The 21241-nt window shown below is 34.3% G+C and overlaps 1 protein-coding gene across 3 annotated transcripts in view; it reads left to right on the forward strand.

Moving 5' to 3' along the window:
* CFAP69 (cilia and flagella associated protein 69) overlaps positions 1-21241 on the forward strand; it is a 59233-nt gene that overhangs the window by 27931 nt on the left and 10061 nt on the right. For 2 of the 3 annotated variants that reach the window (XM_043873088.1, XM_043873089.1), the window contains exons 10-16: positions 1276-1324; positions 1421-1542; positions 4300-4516; positions 7310-7474; positions 10559-10677; positions 12344-12462; positions 18878-18959. In XM_043873088.1, the coding sequence (XP_043729023.1) occupies positions 1276-1324; positions 1421-1542; positions 4300-4516; positions 7310-7474; positions 10559-10677; positions 12344-12462; positions 18878-18959 (873 nt within the window). The remainder of the gene's footprint in view (positions 1-1275; positions 1325-1420; positions 1543-4299; positions 4517-7309; positions 7475-10558; positions 10678-12343; positions 12463-18877; positions 18960-21241) is intronic. The other variant, XM_043873090.1, reaches the window with a different exon arrangement.

The raw sequence follows: 21241 nt of genomic DNA on the forward strand, positions 1-21241 counted from the left end.
ACGTGTACCCCAATGTTCATCGCAGCACTGTTTATAATAGCCAGGACATGGAAGCAACCTAGATGCCCATCAGCAGACGAATGGATAAGGAAGCTGTGGTACATATACACCGTGGAATATTACTCAGCCATTAAAAAGAATTCATGTGAATCAGTTCTAATGAGATGGATGAAACTGGAGCCCATTATACAGAGTGAAGTAAGCCAGAAAGATAAACACCAATACAGTATACCAATGAATATATATGGAATTTTAAAAGATGATAACAATAACCCTATATGCAAAAGAGAAAAAGAGACACAGATGTACAGAACAGACTTTTAGACTCTGTGGGAGAAGGCGAGGGTGGAATGTTCTGAGAGAACAGCATTGAAACAAGTATACCGTCAAGGGTGAAACAGATCACCAGCCCAGGTTGGATGCATGAGACAAGTGCTCAGGGCTGGTGCACTGGGAAGACCCAGAGGGATGGGATGGAGAGGGAGGCGGGAGGGGGGATCGGGATGGGGAACACATGTAAATCCATGGCTGATTCATGTCAATGTATGGCAAAAACCACTACAATATTGTAAAGTAATTAGCCTCCAACTAATAAAAATAAATGGAAAAAAAATAAAAAAACATGTGGATCTTAAAGTAGTAGGAATATATAGTTGCAAGCTCAAAAGCCCAAAGTTTGTCTTATAAATTCTTCCTAATGTACATATTAGGTAGATATTCCTAGAATATCTCTGTCAGGAGTGAGTTCCCTCATGCTGAAATGTCTGCAGTTCTCGTCATTCTTCAGGGCTTTTTGGGTTAAATAGGAATTGTTTATTTTCTCTTGACCAAGCCTTTCATATAGGAGAGTGGTTGATGTCAGGATGGGGAACTGGGGGGTGTTAAGAAGAAAAGCTGTTGAAAATAACTATTTTCTTTCCTTCTTTTGTCAATTGAAGCTATGGATAATGAATTACATAAGTAACTTGTAGTAATACATTTTTAGGTTCCTAACAAATTTTAAACAGCATCTTATAAAATATTCATAGAATAATTAAAAATGTTTCTTAGGACCTACAAAATTAAGTTTAATATTAAATAAATTACAGGTATATCCGGCTATATGTTTTTATTTTCTTGCTTTCACCCCTTCCTATTATTAGTGCTTTATGAGTTCAAGTCAATGACAAGGAGAATGTGACAAATATACTTAAATATTAGGTAAATATGGGCATCTGTAACCTAATTTCCATATAATTAATTCATCCATCTGTTTCTTTTGTGCATTTTTATTAGGAGTCTGGCTTTACCAGGGATTTGATATTATTTGCAACATTTAATGAAGGTAACAAACATAAAACTTTCAAGTTATAATTATCTTAATATGTCTTATACATCATTTCAGCTTTTATTTTCCTTTTCTTTTTTTTCTCCCTCACAGTTAAAAGTCAAAATCCTTTGGTAAAAGGTGTTAAGGTTTCTAATTCCTATGAAGATTTTGAGTTGAAGAAATTGCTATTCAATATAATTGTGATCCTATGTAAAGATTTATCTACTATACAGGTAAAAAGTAATCAAAGCAAAAATTAAAATTGTCTCACTTTGTAGTATAATTTTTTAAAAGTCACAACTGCAAATCTTTCATCAGCCCATATGTTTACCTTCAGTTCAGTTCAGTCACTCAGTCGTGTCTGACTCTTTGCGACCCCATGAGCTAAAGCACGCCAGGCCTCCCTGTCCATCACCAACTCCCGGAGCCCACCCAAACTCATGTCCATTGAGTTGGTGATGCCATCCAACTATCTCATCCTCTGTCGCCCCTTCTCCTCCTGCCCTCAATCTTCCCTAGAATCAGGATATTTTCCAATGAGTCAGCTCTTCACATCAGATGGCCAAAGTACTGGAGTTTCAGCTTCAGCATTAGTCCTTCCAATGAACACCCAGGACTGATCTCCTTTAGGATGGACTGGTTGGATCTCCTTGCAGTCCAAGGGACTCTCAAGAGTCTTCTCCAACACCACAGTTCAAAAGCATCAATTCTTTGGTGCTCACCTTTCTTCACCATCCAACTCTCACATCCATACATGACCACTGGAAAAACCATAGCCTTGACTAGACGGACCTTTGTTGGCAAAGTAATGTCTCTGCTTTTTAATATGCTATCTAGGTTGGTCATAACTTTCCTTCCAAGGAATAAGTGTCTTTTAATTTCATGGCTGCAATCACCATCTGCAGTGATTTTGGAGCCCCCCAAAATAAAGTCTGACACTGTTTCCACTGTTTCCCCATCTATTTCCCATGAAGTGATGAGACCAGATGCCATGATCTTAGTTTTCTGAATGTTGAGCTTTAAGCCAACTTTTTCATTCTCCTCTTTTACTTTCATTAAGAGGCTCTTTAGTTCTTCTTCACTTTCTGCCATAAGGGTGGTGTCATCTGCATATCTGAGATTATTGATATTTCTCCCGGCAATCTTGATTCCAGCTTGTGCTTCTTCCAGCCCAGCATTTCTCCTGATGTACTCTGCATAGAAGTTAAATAAGCAGGGTGGCAATATACAGCCTTGACGTACTCCTTTTCCTATTTGGAACCAGTCTGTTGTTCCATGTCCAGTTCTGACTGTTGCTTCGTCACCTGCATATAGGTTTTTCAAGAGGCAGGTCAGGTGGTCTGGTATTCCCATCTCTTTCAGAATTTTCCAGAGTTTATTGTGGTCCACACAGTCAAAGGCTTTGGCATAGTCAATAAAGCAGAAATAGATGTTTTTCTGGAACTCTCTTGCATTTTTGATGATCTAGTGGATGTTGGCAATTTGATCTCTGGTTCCTCTGCCTTTTCTAAAACCAGCTTGAACATCTGCAAGTTCACAGTTCACGTATTGCTGAAGCCTGGCTTGGAGAATTTTGAGCATTGCTTTACTAGCGTGTGAGATGAGTGCAATTGTGCAGTAGTTTGAGCTTATAGTATGGTGATTAAGGCTTTAGTCAGGTAGACTCAAGTTTCTTTGCTTTCTAGTAATGTGATCTTGATTAAGCAATTTAGCTTCTCTCAATTCCAGTTATCTCAATTTCAAAATGGAAAAGATACCTATCTCATAAAATTATTATGAGGATTAAAATAGCTAAGAAAAATTTTTGGTAGTGCCACTTTGAGGAATATACCAAAAAATGCTCAGGAAAAAGCCTGTCTTTACAATTATAACTTAATTATTCATATCAAAAGCATGTACTCTGTAGAACCTAAATGTATTTTCTGAAATGCCATATAGAAACTTAATAGAATGTGTTTTATTATTACAATGGAGTATCATATAACCATTTTAATGACAGTTACAGGGTCAAATGGCACAGAGACTGTGGTAAGTTACTTAAAGCACAGATGTAAGCAATGGAATCAGTCCATTTTTTTCCTGTCATATGTTTGTGTTTGTGACTCAGTAGTGGTAGTGATAATGAATATGTGTACTATTACAGTTCACAGAGTATTTCAAAAAAATTATTCGTTTAATATAGCAATGCTAGAACTAATAGTTATTTTTGCTTTCTCAGTTCTAAATCTTGTGCTCTTTCCATGTGGAATAATATAAATTTCAGAAAAATTCATAGATGCTGTTGTGAAAATGTCTTTGTAGGATAATGCCAGATGAAAAGAAAGTTGAATAGAATATAGCACATGGTGTGTTACTATCTTATGAACCATAAATATGTATCAATCAGAATCAACTATAATATTAACTTGATTGTGTCATATTATCATAGCATTGTACTTTTTATCGAAATCATGGATTCAGTACAAACTAAATAGAGTATTTGTGTAAGTTCTGTTGCCTGTGCTTAAAAATTAGCCACAGTCATGATCATAATTTCAGACAAAATTGATTTCTTGAAGTGTACAATTTATTAAAGTATACAGCTCAAATATACAATTGAATTTCTAAAATGTTTCTTTTTTAGGAAAGCAAGGAAAGCAGAAATAACCACCAGCTTATTTGCCCCAAATTTTTGACTCTTGTGGTTTTATCATAAGCAGGAGCTAAACTGCATATATAAGTAATATAGATTTAAAAATTACTACTTATTATGTATTATTGTCAGCCATAGAGTGCATAGCCCAGAAAGGGGAATCATAGTGAACTGTTGCTATTATTGAGTTTGGTTTTTGGTTTTTTAGTTTTTGGTACTTAACATAGCTTGGAATCTTTAGGAAGGAAATATTTTGAAATCATCAGTAACACATCAAATTGGAAATCTGTTATTAAATTTCCTTAGATTAAATTGTTTTAATTATGTTTCTAACATAGTACTTTTGCCTTTCTCATAGCTATTAATTGATGGCAAAATTATTTTGGCTTTGTTTACCTATGTTAAAAAGCCTGAGAAACACAAAATACTTGAATGGTCTGCAGCACAGTATGAAGAACTACAGCTGCATGCAATTGCCACTTTGTCATCAGTGGCTCCTTTTTTAATAGACGAGTACATGTTCTATACGGGAAATGCTCGAGTCCTTGAATTTCTAACATGGTGTGACAATGAAGGTAAGTGGGCTTTCAGATTCCTGTCAAAATTTCAGTATACATATTTCAGCTGAATAAAAGTGAAAGTGAAGTCGCTCAACCATGTCCAACTCTTTGCAACCCTATGGATGGTAGCCCGCCAGGCTCCTCTGTCCATGGAATTTTCCAGGCAAGAATACTGGAATGGGTTGCCATTTCCTTCTCCAGGGGATTTTCCTGACCCAGGGATAGAACTTGGGTTTCCCACATTGCGGGAAGACTCTACCATCTGAGCCACGAGGAAATCCTTCAACTGAATGGTGGTATACAAAAAGAAATACAATTAAAAGGAGAACTAAAAATGTTGATCTGACCTTCAGTGATTTTAATATATTTAAATGATGTTTTAAGAAAAAAGTCTGAGATTTCATTTAGAATCAGACATTAGTAAATGTTAGCTATACCTGATGCTTACCTTTCAGTAAAAGAAATCATTCATTTAAACTGATTTAAATTTTTTGACCTATCCAATAATTATAATAAGTCCTATAATATTGTAATTAGTCATTCAACAAATATTTATTGAGTGCCTACTAGTTACCATATATTGTTTTATCTGCTAAAGAAACATATGTTCAAAATAATAAAATCCTACCTTCATGGAGCTTCAAATCTAGATCTCTAGCCACAGGTTGTCTGCTAAATTAACAGAGCCATAATTTATATGACTACTTCATTTCAATTCTCATAATTCTTAGAAGGGAAATAAATATATTCTTTAAAAAAAATTATAAGGAAGATACTGCATTCTTTTCTGGTAGTAACTTTGCTTTGGAAATAATTTTACATGGCACATTTTCATTAGATCAGGAATAGCACTCATTTATCAATGAGGGAGAGAAAACAATGGCTTATTTTTATTCTCTAGCTTTTAATATGATGAGTTATTAAATTTAGTCATGTTAAATTCAGTTCAGTTCAGTCACTCAGTCGTGTCCGACTCTTTGTGACCCCATGAACTGCAGCACGCCAGGCCTCCCTGTCCATCATCAACTCCCAAAGTTTGAGTCGGTGCTGTCCATTGCGTCAGTGATGCCATCCAACCATCTCATCCTCTGTCGTCCCCTTCTCCTCCTGCCCTCAATCTTTCCTGCACATTAAATAAAACAATTCTCCTGCATCTCCTTTATGTCATTTATGTTTATAGAAATCTATAAGACAAAAAAAAAAAAAAAGGTAATGCTGCTTAACCAAAGGAAGCCTGATGGCTAACAGTTATTGAGTACCTACTGTGAGGTAGGCCTTAACCCTTTCAACACTATTAAATCATTTAGGCCTCAAAACAAATCTAGGAGTTAGAGGTTCTGTTATTAGCCTGGTAGGTCAGTGGTTAGAACTTAGTCAGAGGAGTTCAGTAACTTGTCCCTTTCACATAGTAAGTAGCAGAGCCAGGATTTAATACAGGGAGTCTGGTCCGAGAACCCACATTTTTAAACCTATACACAATACTGAGAACAGTACTTTGAACTTTTTTTTTCTAGCACGAAACAAAAAGATACCTCTAAAAGAGCCTTTCTAAGAATGCATATTATATCCAAGAAAGAGGACTTCTCTTGTTACTTATCAAGACTGACCATAAAGCTATAGTAATTAAAATTATATTGTACTAGGCTTGGAATAGACCAGTGAAATGGAATATATGGGAGGTGGGCATTATCAGAGATGATATTGCCAATCAATGAGAAAAAAATAGTGCTCGGGCAGTCGGTGCTCTGTGAAAAAAATAAAGATTAGATTCTTTTAACTTGTTTTAAAAAATCAATTGCAAAATGAACTAAAACCCTAAATGTGAAACACTGTAAAAATCTTAGAAGAAAATATGGGAGATTATCTCTATGATAACAGGATGAAAAATGATTTTTTTAAAAAACAGAAGAACTTAAAGTATTTATAAGATTATAAAAGATTATTAAATGTATCAATTACTGTAAAATAGAAATATCTGTGTGACAGAATGACAGAATCTGAATAAGATAACAATCTACAAATTGAGAGAAGATATTTATTCACCCCTCTGACTGATAAACAATTGGAATTCAGGCTCATAAAGAACTCATAAATATCGAAAGGAAAATAACTCAGTAGAGTAGACAAAGAATAAGGTTTGCCAAGAAGATTCTTCAAAATATTTGGAGAAAATCTCAAATTAAAAAAAAAAAAAATTTAAAAGACATTCAACCCCGCTGCACTACAGAGGCAATGTAATTGCTCTGCAAATTAAGATAACAGTGAACTACCATTTCACATTTAATAGAGCAAGGAAAAAAATCTATTTCTTAAACATTGTATTCATATAACCACTTTGGGAAACAATCTGACAACTTGAGTAGAACTCCATGTGGGTGTACCCTACAGGATTCTGGTGTCACAGGCAAAACACTTCTTTGTGGGAACAAGAGGACATGAACTAGAATGTTCATCTTAGCAGTTTGTACTAGTGAACAGATAAACTGTTATTTATAATGTGGATGTGGAAAACAGTTAAAACTGAGTGATCTAGATCTACTTGTAACCATGTGAATAATTTTAAAAACATAATGTTGCATTAATAAAAAACAAATGACAAAAGATACATGCAATAATGATACATTTGAGTAAAATTCAAAAACATGTATTTGTATACAGGAAATAGAGGAAGGGAATCGAATCACATTTACTTCTCTAAAAAGAAAAACCCTGAAGTATGACAAAATTTTACCATCTCTTTAAACTTATATAGATAGAAGTGATGTCTAAATTTCTTGATGTAAACTAAACTATTAATATTTTTTACAGATTCCTTCTTTAGTCATGGTAACAGTTTTCATGGTGCAGGTGGCCGTGGCAACAAGTTTGCCCAGATGCGTTACAGTTTAAGACTCTTGAGAGCCATGGTCTACCTTGAGAATGATACTATAAACAAGGATCTGTGTGAAAAGGGAGCAATTCAGCAACTAATAGGTAAAACGTAACATGTTCCTGTCCTGATGAAAGTAGGATTTTTATAAATTAGAAATTTTGTTTGAAATGGTTTTCTATACATTTATTTTGTCCGATAGCTGACAAACTCCTGATTTTTGTTTCATACTATGGATATAAATTAGTTTGTCTTTACTGAAACACCATGATTACTTATCCTTTATACATTTATTTAATTCAGATATGGTTTCATGTAGGATTATCTTTGTCCTTTTTTTAATGGACTATTGTTATGTTTCATTCTTTTAGTAGTAAGATCACCACTTTTTGGCCAGGCCTTTTGGAGTCATTTTAAAAGAGGATAGCATTACACTTTCTAGTGCATTTGACATACCAGAAATTTACATAGGCTTTCTGGTGTGAAATATCAGGATATCCTTAATTTTTAAATTAGAGTTGACAATGCTAAGTCACTTTATCTCCCAAATTCATACATATGTGCTCAAAATTGAGTTCAAAATTGAGCTCTCAAAAAATTGAGAACCCCTAGAGTTAAAACTTTATGCCTTTTATTATTAAAAAAAAAATAAATAGTTCTCTGGCCCTAACCTTTCCTGACTTTGAGAAGTAAGAGTTATATTAGTCATATTCATGATCAGTGATTGCCACATGGGTAAGTGATATAATTTGCTGGATGTCAGTTTATTATAAATGCTTACTTAAAAACTTTCTTGTCTGTTAAGACAAGTGCCCACTCTTCCATCAGTAGTGAATTAGGGTGAAAGTGAAAGTGAAAGTCGTTCAGTCATGTCCTACTCTTTGTGAACCCATGAACTATAGAGTCCATGGAATTCTCCAGACCAGAACACTGGAGTGGGTAGCTGTTCCCTTCTCCAGGGGATCTTCTCAACCCAGGAATCGAACCCAGGTCTCCTGCATTGCAGACAGATTCTTTACTAGCTGAGTCACCAGGGAAGTCTGGATAGGGGTGGTACCCTCTAACAATAATACAAATAAACAAAATGAAGATATTGAAAAAAAGGTGTAGGCAAAAACATTCAGTTTATTGATGAGTTTACTTAGGATGATCAAACCTGAAAGTAGATTTTATCTCTTCTGTGCACATTTTATTATGCAGAACTCAATGTTAAGGCCCCAGCCTAACAGGATGAATACAGTTTCCATCTATCCAGGAGAAAGTCTTAATCTTACCTGGGTGGCAAGAGGGGAAGGAAAAGCAAATAGCAAGGGTTCTTTTCTTCTTAGGACCTCATCCCTTTAACTTGAAAGAAATTGATCTTTATTATGTGAGTTCCTAGAGGTAGGGATCGTCTCTTACTGAGTCTAACAGAGGGCTCCGTAGTAGTAATAAACTCAATAAATAGTAATTGCATTGTAAACACAAATGTTTATATACCTGTTATCTAGGCACTGATGTTATAAATATGTATAGAGCAGAACTCTCAGGACCTTGCCTTAATGGAAACAAAAGGAAAGATATATGTCATAGAAAGATAGTATGAGTTACCCTGCACTATCAGTAAAGCACCTAGTGAGTAATACAGAGAGTAAATGCCACAGAGTAGTTTTCAAGGCTGGGCAATCTTAACAGGAAACTTTATGAGTTAGGGTGTGAAGATAAGGCTGTTTCAAGGGGAAAAAAAGAGAAAGAAATGGTCCTTCACACAAGGGGATAGCATGAGCAAAGACATGAAGCCAAAATATACATGATGGTGTGTTCAGAGCTAGTTTAAGTGGAGTCAAAGTTTTATGAAGATAAATAATATGAGATAAAGTTAATTGTTTAGTCAGACGCCAAGCAAGAAAGAGTTTTGAATGGCAGATAATAATAGAGTTTGAACTTCATCCACTTTAAGCACGGGGAGCTATTAGTAGTTTGGATTAGGGAAGTTATATATACAATGCTATTTTGGAAAGAGGAAAAAGGAAAGAAATATATCTAACGATTTAAAATAGGACACGAAAAAAAAAAAAAAAAAAAAAAAAAAAAAAAAAAAAAAAAAAATAAAATAGGACACGGAGAGGGTAAATGTAGGGAGTTAAAGGATAAATATTAAGAAAATAATTCAATATTAACATAACATTTATTACAGATAACAGGGAAAGTGACATACCTGTACACAGATAGGAAGAAGAGGAGTTAATCTAGAGAAGAGAAGCCAACTTGAGGCAAGCCAAGCTGGGTTCCTAGAAGGTGTCCTAATGAGAGAACATAGGCCTCTGTCCATGGCATACCTTTGCCCTGGCCTCCAGCACACTCAACTAGCCTTCCTAGACTCTGATCCTTCACCTGTAATTCACTGTAACAGGACCAAGAACTGTCCCTTCAGGGACAACTATGGAAATAGGCTATGGTTTCCATGGCCCTTTTACTTTGAAATATAGCTCCACACCTTGCTGTTAATGCTAATTCCCTTTGATTCCCTTTAAGTGAAGAAGTGACTTTAGTTCCTTATATAAAGTTTAAAGGAGAAGTCCTTTTCTGAAGCAAAATGTTCTTGTGAATGACGTTCCATCAGTGTAAAGTGACTGTTTTCAAGTCTTTTAAAATTTTGATTGGAAGCAAGGGAGAACTTTTAAAGGACACAAGAATATTGCTACCTAAGTTGTCAAAAATGCCTTCAGGTAGACATAAGTAGACAACACAGAAAGAAGTAACAGAAAAAGAAAACATACTTAGGGCACTCTTCCACCTTTACTTAAAATTGACCCTGTTAATCACAAGGAAAAGAAGAGATGAGGCAAGCTAAGATCGGTATTTTGGTCATATATTTGCAAAGGCATGTGTCTTTGCCTCATGAAACTGCATATTTTTAAACAGTTTTGTTTTCTTGGTGAAGTATCAGGTTGTAAAAGGCTGCTTTTAATGATATTCAATTAATTATGTACTAGAAATTCTATATATATCAGAATATTGATTGTATTAAGATCTCAAAGAATCCATTTATCATCTGTCTACAGCTTCTAGGAAATCATGCAATGAAAATAACGCTTTTAAAAATAGTTCTTCTAGTTGAAATTTTATAAGAATTTCAGAACAGTAATTGATCAAAATAAAAATACAGTGTTCAGTAACTTTACATTCTTTAACTTTCTTCAAATCAGGAATCTTTAAAAATACAATAAGCAAGTATAATGATAAGGAAGAGGCCATTCTTCTGGAAATTCAGTCTGATATTTTACTTATTTTATCTGGTCTTTGTGAATATCATATTCCTAGGAAGGTATGTATGCCTGTGAATCAAAGTTTTTTTCAGATCTCTCAATCACATGACATTAGGAACTATTTCTTAGTAAATGTCCATAAATGTTGGTGTTTCTTAATCTTATGAAGATTTAATATTCTTTTTATAATTAGAGTATAATTACATAAAGTATATAGATCTTAAGTATATAGTTCGATTTTGACAAACGTCATCCATTTAACCAGTATCCCAATTAATATATAGAATTTTTTCTCTCTATAATACTTCCACGCTGCTTAGCAGCCATGCCCCTACTTGCCTCTAGGCAACCCACTGTTCTGATTTCTATCTTCATAAATTAGTTTTGCCTATTCTTTAACTTTATATGAATAGAATCACATAATTATCTACCTTATTATTTCTGGTTTTTGTCACCCAGCACCATGTTTCTGAAATATATCCATGTTGTTGCATATATGAATAATTCATTCCTTTTTATTGCTGAATAGTATTTCATTGTATACCAAAATTTGTTTCTCTATCCCTTGGTGATAAGCGCTTGGGCTGATTCCATTTGGGACTACTATCTTTAAAGCTTTAATTAAGGTTGCTGTACTAGTCTTTTTGTGGGAAAAAAATGCTTTCATTTCTCTTTGGTAAATACCTGGGAGTGCAACTGATCAATCATAAGCTAGGTGTCATGTTTTGAAGTAACTGGCAAATAGTTCTTCAAAGTGGCTGTACCATTATAAATGCTATTTTGTGTTTAAACTGGGTTCATACCTAAAACTAAAAGTTAAAAAAGAGTTTAATTCCTTTTGATCTTTTTAATGCCTTAGAAAACTCTGAGTCTCAGAGATTAATAACTTACATAATAATGCAGATTTGGAAAGGTAAAAATTAAAAATTATGAAGGCTTCAATACAGTGATTTGAGGGAGAAGCAAAAAGAATAGTAAATACATACTTAGCTCCAAGCTTTGGTGAAACTTCTTATATTCTATCATCTTGTGCCTATGTTCTTCTGGAAAATACTCATAGTCTTGCTTACTGGGACCCAGAATAGAATAACAGGACTATAAGAAAGGTACTTAGTATGGGACTAATATTAACTGGTAATAACTTTATATAAATTATTAAAAGTTTTAACTGCTATTGATTATTTCTGTCTTGGAAACATTAGAAAATCTTCCATAATAGAATTTTAACCCCTTAAATTAGTTGTTGCTATCTGGTATTTATCTGACATTATGTTAGACTACATTCACTACAGTGTGGAAAAAAAAAACCATGGGACAAGTCTTACGGGTTTTTTTTTTTTTTGTAAAGAAAGAGAAAAAGGAAAAATATAAATGGGCATTAAGTTGGCATATTGATTGGTATCCTCTCTTAAAAAATAATCAACTTTACAATAATTTGCCTTAAGTTCCTGAGAATAGTGAGTAAAAATTTGAAAACAAAACAAAACTGTATTACTGTACTATTTTCCCTGTTGAGATAATCCCATGAACAGCCCACTCTTGTGGGCTACAGTCCATAGGGTCACAAAGAGTTGTTCATGACTGAGCAACTGAGCATGCACATATACACTATTTTCTTAACAATGTTGTATTTTCCTAGTTGAAAAGTTTTATGGGACAGGATGAAATGGGAAAGAAAATGATTATTTGTTTATTTCAAGAAATAATTGTAAATAAATCTCTTAGGAAATTTTTGGAACTGGAGGAGTGGATATAATTCTTCATGTAATGAAAACAGACCCCAAGAAGTTACAGAGTGGATTAGGCTATAATATACTTCTTTATAGTACATTGGACAGCATTTGGTGAGTATGGCTGTACCCACAGTAAAAGAAAATTACTTCTCCAGCTATGTATCCATTTTCTTCCCTTAAAACTTCAGAAGAAAGACAAGCCTTTTTCTTTTCAATAGTCCAAAAATGACACTTACAAGTATACCTTAGAAAGTAGTCTTGTCCATCACTCAAATATAAAAACCATTCTTGTATCTAAACTTAGATCCTTATATTTGTGATGTGAATGCTTTCCATTTTGGCCTGGCCTGGGAAAACACAAGCATCTACTGTTTCTCATATAGTATTCTTCATATCCTTTTGAAGGATATGAAGACTCTTGAATTCATCATTCATCTTATCTTTAAGAGTTGAAAACCAATTGATTAGGTATTTCCTAGTCAATATTATTTCCCAAAAAGTTTAGCATTCCAAAGGGCAAATAATAAATAAACTGCTTTTTTTAACATCAATTTATGAAATTTTGTCTTGGGGGAAATTACTTGAGTTTCATATATCATTAACACTTAATACATTTCTTTTGTTCTATTTGGGTGGAATTCATGAGAGTCACACCACACACATTTGTTTAAGAAAAAAAACAAAAAAAAACCCTCATGACTAGAGACCTAATAGATGTATGTAGATCATTCTACCAATAATAGCAGAAAACACATTTTTAAAATCACTGTAATATTGTGATTTATAATTTAAAATTTATATTTGGTCCATTTCTAGTACAGAAGTCCCCAAACCCTTGTAATTTCTTAATAAGAGCAATGGGAACATCTTTTGTTACAATATTTGGGCTTTTATTTTTAGTTCCTATAATACTTTCAGAGTAATAAAGATGAAAGTAGTAACTTTCTTTATTCATAACAAGCCACTTTCAACTACATCTGAATTTATGGTACTAAGGTGATTTTTGGAAAGCCCCTAAATAAACACAGGATGGGAGCCTAGTTGCCAAGGAACTAACTATATAGTTACTTAAAGATTGTAACTTTCAGCTCCACCCTCAACCTCCAGGAAGGGGAGAGAGACTGAAAATTGAGTTTAATCACCAATGGCCACTGATTTCATCAGTTACACCTACACAATGAAGCCTCCATAAAAATCCTAAACTATGAGATTGAGGAACTTCCAGGTCAGTGAACACATGGAGTTGCTGAGAGGGGCATGGAAGCTCCAGGCCCTTTCCCTATATACTTTGTCTTGTTGATCTCTTCCATCAGACTGTTCCCAAGTTATATTATTTTACAGTAACCTAGTAATCTAGTAAGTAAGCTATTTCCTGAGTTCTGTGAGCTACTCTACATCTGGTTAGTCAGAAGCACAGGTGACGACCTGGACTAGAATCTAATTTTGGGGGGGAGGAAAGCAGCATAATCCTGTGGGACTGAGCTCTTAACCTGTGAGACTGGATGCTAACTCTAGGTAGTAGTTTCAGAATTGAATTGAATTGGAGGATACCCAGTTGATGTCCACTGAAAATTGAAGAATTGTTTGGTATAGAAAAAATCTACACATTTGGTGGCCGTAAGTGAAGTATTTAGAGTAGTTTTGAGAAGAGACATGGAGATTTTTGTTTGTTTGTTTTACAAGCACATGTGGCGCATTCTCTAGGGCAAGTCATGTACAAGGTCACAAAACAAGCCTAGACAAATTTAAGAAAATGGAAATCATTCTTTTCTGACTACAACTGAGTTCAACTAGCAATAACAAAAGGAAACCAGAAAAATTCACAAAAGCATGGAAATCAAACAACACACTTTAGTATAACCATTGGGTCGAAGACAAAAGCAAAAAGGAAACCAGAAGATTTCTCAGGGCAAACTAAAATGAAAACACAACATACCTAAACTATTAATAGAAATATACAATCTACCAAGCCTGAATCAAGAAGAAACAGAAACCCTGCACAGATCAATAACAATAAAGAGATTGAATCCATAATCAAAAACCTCCCAACCAAAAAAGTCCAGGTCTGGAGAGCTTTGCATTTTTATCAAAAATTTAAAGAATTAATACTAGTCCCTTTTAAACTCTTCCAACAGATAGTAGAATAGAGAACATTTCAAAACTCATTTTATGAGGCCAGCATCAACGTAATAGTGCAACCAGACAAAGACATCATAAAAAAAAGAGAGAACCGGGCGATCCCTGGCATCCAGGGGTTAGGACTTGGTGCTCTCACTGTCATGAACCTGGGTTCTAGTCCCTGGTGGTGAAACTAATATCCTGCAAGTCAACCACTGTAGCCAAAGAAAGAACTACAGACCAAAATCCCTGATGACCATGGAAGCAAAAATGCTCTGGAAAATATTGGACTGAATCCAACAGCATATTAAAAGGATTATACAACATGACCAAGTGGGACTTATCCCTGGAAAACAAAAATAGTTCAATATATCCATATTAGTCAATGTGATACACCACATTAATGGAATGAAGGACAAAAATCACACAATTATCTCAATGTATGCAGAAAAAGCATTTGACAAAATTCAACACCCTTTGATGATTAAAAACTCTTAGTAAATTAGGTATAGAAGGAATTTACCTCAACACAATAAAAGCTATATGAAAAGGCCACAACTAATATCACACTGAATGGTGAAAAGCAAAAACTTTTTCTCTAAGATCAGTACGAGGCAAGCAGGCCCACTCTTACCACTTTTACTCAACATAGTACCGTAAGTTCTACTTGGAGCAGTTAGGCAAGAAAAAGAAAAAAAGCATCCAAATCAGAAAAAAAAGGGTACAGTTTGCATCTGTTTGCAGATTACATTGATCTTAATATGTAGAAAACACTAAAGACTCCACCAAAAGACGGTTAGAACTAATAAATGAATTCATTAAAGTTGCAGGATACAAAATTAACATACAAAACAACTGCATTTCTATATACCAGTAATGAAGTGTACAATAAAGGGAAATTATAATCACATTTGTAATTTCTAAGAATAAAGTTCTTAGAAATAAACATAAACAAGGGGTGAAAGACTTAGTGGTACAATCACTATGGCAAGCGATATGGAGGTTCCTCAAAAAATGAAAAATAGAACTGCCATATGATCCAGTAATCTCACTTCTGGGAATATATCCAAAAGTATTGAAATCAGTATCTTGAAGAGATAGCTTCATCCTGTGTTCTATGCTGCGTTGTTCACTGTGAATAATTATTCAAATGTCCATCAGATGAATGAAGAAAATACGTTATGTACATGCAGTGGAATATTACTCAGCTTTAAAAAAGAAGGAAATCCTACCATTTGCAACAACATTGAATACATTATGCTAAGTGAAATGTCATTCACAGAAGGATATCTCATACATAATTTCTCTTAAAAACAGCATCTAAAATAGGCAAAAGTGTAAAAGTAGATAATAGTATATAGTATGATGGAGTATATAGAATGATGAAGTGAGGGAGGCATGATATGTTGTTCAATGGATATAAAGTTACAGTCATACAAAATTAGTAAGTTCCAGAGATCAGCTCTGCAGTACGACACATTGCTCATAGATCTACTCTAGAATATAGTGGCTACAGTTAAGGTAAGATGTTGTGTACTTAAACATTTGTTAAGTGAGTAGATCTCATATATTCAATGGTCTTATTCCCGCCCCACCAAAAAACACCACCAACAAAAACCCACAAAGGGATATAAGGAAACTTTTTAATAGGTGATGAATGTTTTTATTACCTGGATTGTGGTGATAGCAACACAAGTATTTGCATATGTCCAAACTCACCAAATTATATACAGAAACTATATACAGATTAAAAATTCTAATTATACTGCAATAAACATGGGGGTGGTAGGGAAACTCGGATGAATTTTACTTTCCATAGGATAAAGTAACTAGATTTACCCCCTGGAAATTCTCTCGTTTTATACAGTTGGAATACTCAACTCTCTTCCAGATAGACATGGGCAATGGGCTAATCAACTATCTGGTTTCTTTTTTACTACAGAGAAGAGAAGGATATAGTGATAACATGATAACCTGATCTTTAGTTTCAACAGCAAAGTCTTATTGACCAAAGTGCTGTATTAAGCATAGTAAAAAGTTCAGACATGAATATTGAGTACCATTCTTGCTATATGCCAATACATGGGGATTCAGTGGTTACTGCGGAAAATGATTTGATGTTTTATCCCTTTTTTATTTGATATCTCATAATTATACTAAGATAAAGATAAATGGCTTTATCTTTGTATTTTACTAGAGCACAACTTCAAATACCTTTGTGTAATAGATTAGTAATAAATAAGTTGGACACGAGTTTCAGCAAACTGGGAGATAATAAAGGACAGAGAAGCCTAGTGTGCTGCAGTTCTTGGAGACGCAGAGTTGGACACAACTTAGAGACTGAACAACAGTAACAACAAAGTTCAGTGTTTAATTGGTAATAAAAGCCATCAGATCTTTTTCCTTTTCTTAGAAACTTAAATGGGAGAAGTTCTCATCTATTCCTTTGCATCATGAAAGGACTTTAAATATTATCAAACACTTTTAGTTCTATTGAGATATCATATTTCTCCTTCATTCTGTTTACATGAATCATCACATTGTATTTCTTGAATAAGCCTGACCTGGTTATGGTGTATTATTTCTTTTTTTTTTTAATGTTGCTAGATTAAATTAGCAAATATTTTTAGATTTGGGGGAAAGAATATCATGTTAATGTTAAGTTTAATATTTCTTTTTTATTAATATTCCCTGAATGGTTTTGGAATCTAGTTTGACCTCAGAAAACAAGTTTGGAAGTATTCCTTCATTTTATTTTCTCTAGAAAGAGTTTGCATAAGATTGTTTTTATGTCTTTCTTAAGTAATTCATGGAATTCACCAATTAAGTTGTCTATGCCTGGAGTTTTCTTTGTAGAAAGATTCTAAAGTATAGGTTTCATTTCTTTAATGTGTATATATCTGTTAAGATTTTCTACTCATGCATAGGTTCTGATGTCTTTTTATAGGGACTTAGTTATTTTGTCTAAATGTTTGTTATTTCCTGCTATGTGAGTGTTTATAATATCCTCTTAGTATTTCTAATGTCTGCAGGATATAAAGTGATGCCTTCTTTTCCTTTCTTGGTATTAGTCATTTCTGCCTTCTGTCTTTTTTCTTGATGGGTTTCACCAGGGTTGATCAATATTGATATTATTAGTATTTTTAAAGAATCAATTTGTGTGCATCATTGTTTCTATATTATTTTGTTTTTCTATTTAATTAATTTTGTGGAATTTTTTTTCATTCAATTTTATCTTTTCTATTTCTTGAGATAGATGCTAGGATCATAGATTTTTCAACTATTCTTCTGCTCTAAAATATCCATCTAAGGCTGTAAATTCACCTGTAAAGCCAACGAGTTTCCATATTCTCTTATCATTAAATTCAAACTGTTTTCCAGTTTTCATTGTGATTTTCTCTTCAATCTTTGGAAAATTTAGAAGTATATTATTTAATTTCTGAACAGAGAAGGATGTTCTATTTTTTTTTCTGTTATTATTACAATAATGCTATGAATTAAAGAGGCAAAAGACGCCATGATCGGCATGAGAGAGTTACTGCCTCAAAAGTGGGAACAAAATAAGTGTGATTCATACCCATAGGTGGTAAAACTTGAAAGCACATGAGTGAAAGAGGCCAAGCTGATGGCCTTTATGTACCAACCCTCACAACCACCACCACACACAACCACCATTGCAAACAGCCAGCAGAAACAGGTCTCTCTTTTTTTTTCCAAGAGGGAGCCATGTTAAATAATTATCATATTATTGTTGAATCATAGATAAATAAATAAATACCATGTTAAAGAGAAAAGAGATTTAGATTGACCCCAGCAGGCTTGCCATTCCTGGGAAGACTAGAGGGAGATTGGGCTCAATTTACCACTACCACCAGCAGTGGCTTGTTCAGCCCATGTCTATTGCAACCCAGGAAGACAGTGAAAGGAGCCCTGGCAACAACTTCAGTCCCTCACTCCATGTGAGCTGCACAGGTTTAGACCTGTGCTGCAGGCACTTCAGCAAATAATCTCATGCCAAGATAAGATGTAATTAAAAACAATAAATAAAGCAAGTATTTCAGGGATGCCAACACTGTAAAAGACAGTAAATGAATAAAGCTTGAAGAAATAGCTAATAGAGCAACCAGAGGAGACCTTTAGGAATAATTAATATTGGGAAAACAAAGGAGAATATTGCATCACAGAAAATAGGCAGTAATGAAAAACAATTGAGATTAGTTTTTAAATAGTTGAAATTAAACTACACTGGAAAAGTCTCTTCAAATTTCAGTTTTTAAGCAAAGAAATAAACTGATTTGAGAGAATGAAGAAAAATATTCTTTGAAAAGATATTTTTGATAGAAATAAACTCACAAATTGAATTTAACAATAAAGCCTTGTTAAGTTATTACCTTCCTTTTTATTTAAGGTGCTGCATTTTGGGATGTTACCCCTCAGAGGATTACTTTCTTGAAAAAGAAGGCATTTTTCTCCTTTTAGATTTATTAGCAGTAAGTATAATAACTGTTTAACAAAAATTAAATATGTCTTTATTAGCTCTTTCCAAACTGAGTATCACAAAACACTACCCTGTGATTAAGTGTGCCCCCAAATAGTGTTTAAATGTTTGTTTTAAACAAAAATCCCTCCTGGAGTTCCATAATGTGCATTGGCATAATAAAGAGTCTGAAAATTCCTTCAGTGAAGAAATTGGTTTACTTAGATGAATGTTCCCAAACACATGACAGCAGGGAATTTGTTTTATGTGGATTTTTCCCCACAAAATTAAAGAAACAGCTAGACTACTTCAAAATCAATAATCATTTACTAATAACCTCTAGCTTTACAAACAAGGAAAGATCAACATTAAAAAAAAAACAACTGTATGATTTGTAGGTAATGTGAAGACTCTAGTGTGTCATAGAACGATCCAGAAAGGCAGATGAGAAGAATGGCAAAGACTCATTTATCCTTAGAGTAATCCCCTCCTAGCCTCAATTTTAAGTGGGTCCATAGTTAAGATGATATAAAAGAAAAGATATACTTTTGTTTCAGTAAAACTCTGAGAGATATTCTCATGCAGAGTTCTAGGTATGTCACTGCCTGTGATTGCCACCATTCTTGATATTATTAACAGAATAACGAACCTACTTTAACTTAGCAAAGATACTAAAGTTATTTGTGTCCTTTCAGCTCTCTGAAAGAAAATTAGTTGACACTAGAGATGAGAGCAAGCACACAGCACACACATCTCTCTGAAAAAAAAAAATTAGCTGACACTAGAGATCATAGCAAGCTCATTAGATATAAAACACTACAAACAAAAAATAAGTAAATAATAATTATAAAAATAAAAATAACCCACCTTGAATGAGTCATAAGCAGAAGCCCTTTGAAAGTTCAGAAAATTGAGCATAATAGAGGATGTATGCATAGCTCTACTTAGGCAGTCCTAAATGACATATATCTCACCATGTTTCTCTGACTAGAGTATATCTAGAAACACATGGTCAGTGTCAGGGAATTCTCAAAGCTACAGAATTAATTTGACATATCTTCCTGGAATGTGGCTTCTACTTAATATTTGGAAGTGAGGAATGATATTATGCACATATATATATATATAAAGTAATTAAATTTTATTTTAACATTATATAGAAGACTTAAAAGACATTTCTTACTTGTATTCATTCTCCTTCACCATTAGGGTTTCTGGATGGAAAGACATGAAGACTGGTAGGAGAAGCCATATAGCACAGTGATTGTGAGCACAAACTGGAATCAGTCTAATTGAGGCCTCTGGGAGTTGTTAGCTGTGTAACTTTGACAAATTATTTAACATCTCTGTCACCAATTTTTCATCTATAAAATAGAGATAACAGTATTATCTACCTCATGCACTGTTGCTAGGATTGTATGAGTAATTATGCACATGTGTGTATACATATACATGCAGTGGTTTGAATAGTTCCTGACATATTTTTGCTGTGTTTTCTTGAATGTAATTATTAGATTGTCCTTAATGTGGATTAAACCAACCAAGCTAATTATAAATTAAAAATAATCTTTAATGAAGTTTCTATATAAACTTCAACCATTGACATTTGCTTCCCTCCTAAAAGTGAAGTATGTGGCAGTAGTTTTAGTTGTTAAGTCATATCTGACTCTTGTGACTCCATGGACTGTAGCCCACCAGGCTCCTCTGTCCATGAGATTTCCCAGGCAAGATTACTGGTGTGGGTTACTATTTTCTTCTCCAGAGAATCTTCCCAATCCAGGGATCAAACCCATGTCTCCTACATTGCAAGTAGATTCTTTACTGCTGAGCCATCAGGGATTCCCAAAGTGAAGTAGAGGAATAAAAAACTCACTTGATTGAGGATTGTGCTTAATACAATCTGTTAAAATATTTATTCAGTGTGTAATAATAATTGCTCATAAAGGTTAAATATTACTGAGAATTTACCATGTGACAGTGTGTGTGTGTGTTAGTCGCTCAGATATGTCTGATTCTTTGCAACCCCATGGACTGTAGCCCTCCAGGCTCCTCTGTCCATGAAATTCTCCAGGCAAGAATACTGGAATGGGTTGCCATGCCCTTCTCCAGGGGATCTTTCCAACCCAAAGACTGAACCCAGGTCTCCTGCATTGCAGGCAGATTCTTTACTGTCTGAGCAGCCTCATATAACTCAGGCGTGCGTGTGTGCCAAGTTGCTTCAATTGTGTCTGACTCTTTGCGACCCTGTGGGCTGTAGCCCTCCCGTCTGCTCTTGTCCATGGGATTCTCCAGGCA

The sequence above is a fragment of the Cervus elaphus genome, chromosome 18 (assembly GCF_910594005.1).
Source record: "Cervus elaphus chromosome 18, mCerEla1.1, whole genome shotgun sequence".
NCBI lineage: Eukaryota > Metazoa > Chordata > Mammalia > Artiodactyla > Cervidae > Cervus > Cervus elaphus.